This window comes from Daucus carota, chromosome 3, assembly GCF_001625215.2.
Source record: "Daucus carota subsp. sativus chromosome 3, DH1 v3.0, whole genome shotgun sequence".
NCBI lineage: Eukaryota > Viridiplantae > Streptophyta > Magnoliopsida > Apiales > Apiaceae > Daucus > Daucus carota.
The window spans coordinates 7,323,526-7,328,866 of record NC_030383.2 but is presented as its reverse complement, the minus strand read 5'-3'; the positions used below and the strand labels follow the sequence as shown (position 1 = coordinate 7,328,866).

At 37.2% G+C, this 5,341-nt stretch overlaps 1 protein-coding gene across 1 annotated transcript; it reads right to left on the bottom strand.

The window, feature by feature from the left end:
• Window positions 1-1,387: 1,387 nt before the first annotated feature.
• Window positions 1,388-4,678, bottom strand: LOC135151359 (uncharacterized). The gene is made up of 2 exons (XM_064089767.1): window positions 2,199-4,678; window positions 1,388-2,123 (listed from the first exon to the last, which is right to left on the bottom strand). Exons 1-2 carry the CDS (start codon window positions 4,676-4,678, stop codon window positions 1,388-1,390), a joined length of 3,216 nt encoding a protein of 1,071 aa, XP_063945837.1.
• Window positions 4,679-5,341: the final 663 nt, after the last annotated feature.

Genomic DNA, 5,341 nt, shown 5'->3' with positions numbered 1-5,341 from the left:
TCTTGACAGTCTATGGGGATACTTTCGCTTACGAACTATTTCACTCTGCTTTTTATTAATTTTCTGCATCCAAATAAATCGTAGAAATGCATTAGATTTTTTAAAATTAGGTCAAGACTAAAGATCTGAAAAATGAAAAAAAACTAGCACATGCCTTCCATTTTTTTGTTGTCCTTTCTGCAACAAACCGTCTCCAGGCCTCCTTACCGACGAATGCATACTTCTTAGGAGGCTTATACAGCTTCTTCCTTTTTCCAATATATGGCATCACATACTCGGTGGTTAATTTTGTCTTGAATTGCCTCCATTTCACACCGGCCGACTGTAGACATGTCTTCTCAAGTTCTGGAGGCACCTTGAAGGTATCCTATATAATTAAATGGCAAACAAACAAGTTACAATAATTATTCAACCATCTGATTGTGTGTTTATATACATTTATAATAAAATGGAATGCAATTTCAAAACTATAAAGATAATCATACCTCAATATCATTCCAAATCTTTTGTTTCAATTCTGTGGCTACTTTGGGCCAACTAGGAATATCAATTGGAACCATTGTCCTCGCTAGCATGCCAATGTAGGACTGTAATGTGTGTCTGGTATCTCCAACTGGAATTCCAATGCCATTGCATCGCACTTTGAATTTCTTTCCTTGAGCTTTTTTCAAGATTACTTTCTGCATAGCACAAACACTTCTTTTTGATCCACAAGATGAATTCTTTTTGGACTGTGTACTAGTTATTGTCAGTGATGGTTCTTCAGCTTTAGAAGTTTCCTCCAGCGGGGGGGGGGGGGGGGTTTCTGTTTTTTGTGCTTCTTGCGATGCTTCAAGTTGTGGAGCATTAGATTCATGTTCTTTTACCTCTTCCTGTTTATCCCGATCTTGCACAGTTTTGTCCTTATGTGCAATGCCCTTCTTTGCCATTTTTCAATATATCTGTAAAATGAAATTAGCTTATCATAAGGCAATATTTTATGCATATATTAAATCAGCAGGGCAATATTAAATCACAGGGCAGTATTAAATCAGCAGGGCAATATTTTATGCATATATTAAATCAGCAGGGCAATATTAAATCAGAAGGCAATATTTTATGCATATATTAATACAAGGCAATATTAAATCAGAAGGCAATATTAAATCACAAGAGCAATTTAAATCAACAGAGCAATATTAAATCAGAAGGCAATATTTTATGCATATATTAATACAAGGCAATATTAAATCACAAGAGCAATATTAAATCAGCAGAGCAATATTAAATCAGAAGGCAATATGAAATTAAATCTCCTTACTACAATTAGCAGTTAATATTACATATTAGCAACATCACATATTAAGTTGCTTTTGATGTTCAAATCAAAATGATATACTAATCTGGATCACTTCTTGATCCAAATTCCCTCTCCATTCTCTCTTAGATTTCCAGAATCAGCCTCTGGATCAATTGCAGGGATTTTAGAGCAAAAAGGTGGATTTTCCAATATCGTGTCTCCTAATTCATCATCATCATACACTTCATGATAGTCGCGACTCGTTGAGGTTAATACAACTGACCATGTAGAATCAACTGGATCTTCAACGTAGAAAATTTGCTTCACTTGGTCAACGGACACATATTTATCATTTTTGTGTCCTTGTCGACTAAGGTCCACGAGTGTGAAGCCAAGATCATCTATCTTCACTCCCTTGTCGCTGTCTGCCCATCTACACAGAAATAATGGGGCTTTAAATGCATGATAATCTAACTCCCATATTTCTTCAATCCTTCCATAAAAGGTCATGTCGCTCTCCACGGGATTTAAATCTTTAGCACTGGAAACCTGGACCGTCTTAGCTACTAAGGAGACACCACTATTATGTACAACCCTCGCATTATCTCTGTCTTTTGTGAAGTAGCGCACCCCATCTACCAGATAGCCTTCAAAAGATAAAACAGTAAATGACGGTTTGCATGCAAGCCATCTTATCGCTTGTGAAACAATTTCACCATTCTCTATTTCATCGTTAACCTTTTGTTGAAACCAGTCCGCAAAAAGCCGATTGTGCTCACCAATCAGCCACTGAATGCTTTTGTTTCTCCCTCCATAAATATGTTCAATATATTCCTTGTGCATCCTTGCAAAAAGCACAAGCTAAATTAAAAACAGGAAAAATGTTATGTAAACAATTTACTAAAAAAAACAGACTTACATAATATATGGATGAACTTCATGATTGTTTAGAAGCACACTTAAATGTGCCTCGTCCCGTTCTCTTTCTTCAACCGACTTTATTACTGCAGCGGATAATGGACCAGAAAGCTTGTTGTCATGGTCCTTAGGAAGACCAGCAGTTGTGCAACTCTGCTTAGCAAACTCCGCACAAAATTCAACGGATTCTTCTCCAAGATATCTTTCTGCTATACAACCTTCCGGATAAAAATGGTTTTTCACGTAGCTTTTGAGCACTTTATTAAACCGTTCGAAAGGAAACATCCATCGATAGAAAACAGGTCCACAGAGTCGCAATTCTCGGACCAAATGAACGGTGAGATGTATCATTACATCAAAAAATGACGGAGGAAAAATCTTTTCTAGCTCGCACAATGTCAGTACCACATCAGCTTGCAATTTTTCTAGTTTTGATACATCTACAACCTTGTTACACAAAGAGTTAAAAAAGAAACACAGCCTGATAATGCTAACCCTTACATTTTTGGGGAGTACAGACCGGATTGCGACCGGAAGCAGCTGCTGAAGTAGTATGTGGCAGTCATGGGACTTGAGTCCAAACAACTTCGCATCAGCCATTGATACACAGTTTTTAATATTCGATGCGTGTCCATATGGCAGTTTCATTGATAATAGTGATCCCAACACTTTTCGTTTTTCGGCCTTTGTAAGAGTAAAAACAGAAGGAGGTAGGTAAGTTCTCTTTACACCTACTTGCGGAGCTAAATCAAGTCTAATCCCCATTTCCATCATGTCATTACGAGATGCTTCACTGTCTTTAGACTTGTGCTTTATATTAAGTAGTGTCCCAATCAAATTGTCGCACACATTTTTCTCAATGTGCATAACATCGAGACAGTGACGTACATGATGAAATTTCCAGTATTCTAAGTCAAAAAAAATTGACTTTTTCTTCCATGGACAGTCTACCTTCTTTGCCTTCTTTACTTCTTTTCCAAAAGTAAATTTAATTTGCTCTTGTTGCTCTAGAACCTGTTCTCCAGAAAGGGGTTGACGTGGTTGTCCAAATTCTTGTTCGCCGTTAAAAGCTGCTTTCTTCCTTCTATAAGGATGATGCCTAGGCAAATAGCGACGGTGACCTTGATAACACATCTTCCTGCTATGGGATAAATATTTCGCAACAGTGTCGTCACCACATACAGGACATGACATATACCCCTGATTCACGCAACCTGATAAATTTCCGTATGCCGGGAAGTCATTTATCGTCCATAACAACATTGCTCTTAAAGTGAAAGAAGAATTGGTACTAGCATCGTATACATTTGGCTCGCCTTCTTTCCATAGCTTCAGCAAATCATCAATCAGTGGTTGTAGAAAGACATCAATGTTATTACCAGGCTCATGTGGACCAGAGACTAGTACGGTTAACATCATAAACTTCCTCTTCATGCATAACCATGGAGGAAGATTATAAGTTATCAAAACTACTGGCCAACAACTATATCTATTAGTTAGACCGTTATTATGTGGGTTGATACCATCTGCTGCTAAAGCTAAGCTGAGGTTCCTTGGCTCATTACCGAAGGTTGGCCACCTATAATCAACATTCCGACAAGAAGGTGAATCTGCTGGATGACGCATTTGGCCATCCTGAATTCTTTTGTCAGAATGCCAAGTTAAAAGTTTAGCGGTTGAAGCAGATTTAAACATCCGTTTAAATCTGGGAATAATTGGAAAGTACCACATTACTTTCGCTGGAATATTAACCCTAGCTTTCCCATCCTTCCCCAGCTTCCATCGAGATAAACTACACTTGGGACACTCAGAAGCACTCTCGTTTACACCCCTGTACAGAACACACTCATTCGGACATGCGTGGAATTTGATATATTCAAGGCCTAAATTAGATAAGGTTTTCTTTGCTTCGTACGCATTAACAGGCAAGACATGATCCTCAGGAAGTAAGGAACCCACAGAAGATAATAGATCAGTAAATGCATTATCGCTAATACCAAATCGCGCCCTCCAGTTGTGCAATTTTAACATTGAATCTAGTTTACTGCATTCACTACCCTCATATAAAGGTTGTTGAGCATCAGCTACAAACCGCTTGAATTCATACGAATCTTTATCGTAATTATCAGCCCCCGAATTATTATATGCTGCTTCGCAAACACCAAAGGCTTCTGTCAGATCAGGATTAGGATCAGGAGCCTGTTTGGTGTGAGAAGCAGCAGTTGATCTAGAAGTAGTCTTAGATTCCCCATGCCAAATCCATTTAATGTAACCCAAGCTAAACCCATTCTCATACAGATGACCCCTAATAACTTTTACCGATAACTTCTTGAAATTACCGCAGCGTGAACATGGACAAGGTATGCTCTTAGGATCTTCACTATTATCTTCGGCATAAATCAAAAAATTTTCAACCCCGATTTCATAGTCTAATGTGTCCCTGTCTTTTCCGATCCATGTTTTATCCATATGTTGTTCCATCTATACAGGACCTACCTAATTGTCATTACGAAAATATAATTAAATACGAGTTTCACACACACACACACACATATATATATATAAGCTCATGTGATAATAACATACGTTAATTTAACTGCCTAAAAGAGTGAAAATATGCTACCATAGAGGTTAATTACACTATAATCAGGTAAGAATACACTGTAATGAATCATTCAAAACATTCAAGGATAACAAATTGCAAGCATTATACAAAATCCAAACAGTGTGCATTCTTAATCGAAACTTTCAGTGAGTAAGCAAATTGCAAGCATTTAAAACATTTAAAATAACAGTTGTGCATAATAAATCCAAACTCCAACAAAAAACATCTAAATATAAAAACAAAGAACAAAATTTTGAAAGCAACATATATAAGTATAAAAACAAAGAACAACAAAAAATCACAATCGAACAAAAAATCGAAAGCAAAATCAAAATTTGAGAATGGGTATAAAAATAAAGTACCACTCGAACAAATCCAAAGCCAGACTCGAACCACTCGAACCCAGACTCGAACCCAAATGAACTCTGAGTTGTAAATCGAACCGTTAAGCCCTAAAATTGAAAGCTCCAACCTTTAATCCCTGAAATCGAACAAAACACAAGGAGAAAAAAGGGAAATAAGTTAGAACCAATCCAAAC

Coding starts and splice junctions, on each gene's coding strand:
- LOC135151359 (XM_064089767.1), bottom strand. CDS start 4,678: ATGGAACAACATATGGATAAAACATGGATCGGAAAAGACAGGGACACA. Junction 2,124..2,198: donor GAAGTTCATCCATATATTAT/GTAAGTCTGTTT, acceptor GCTTTTTGCAAG/GATGCACAAGGAATATATTG.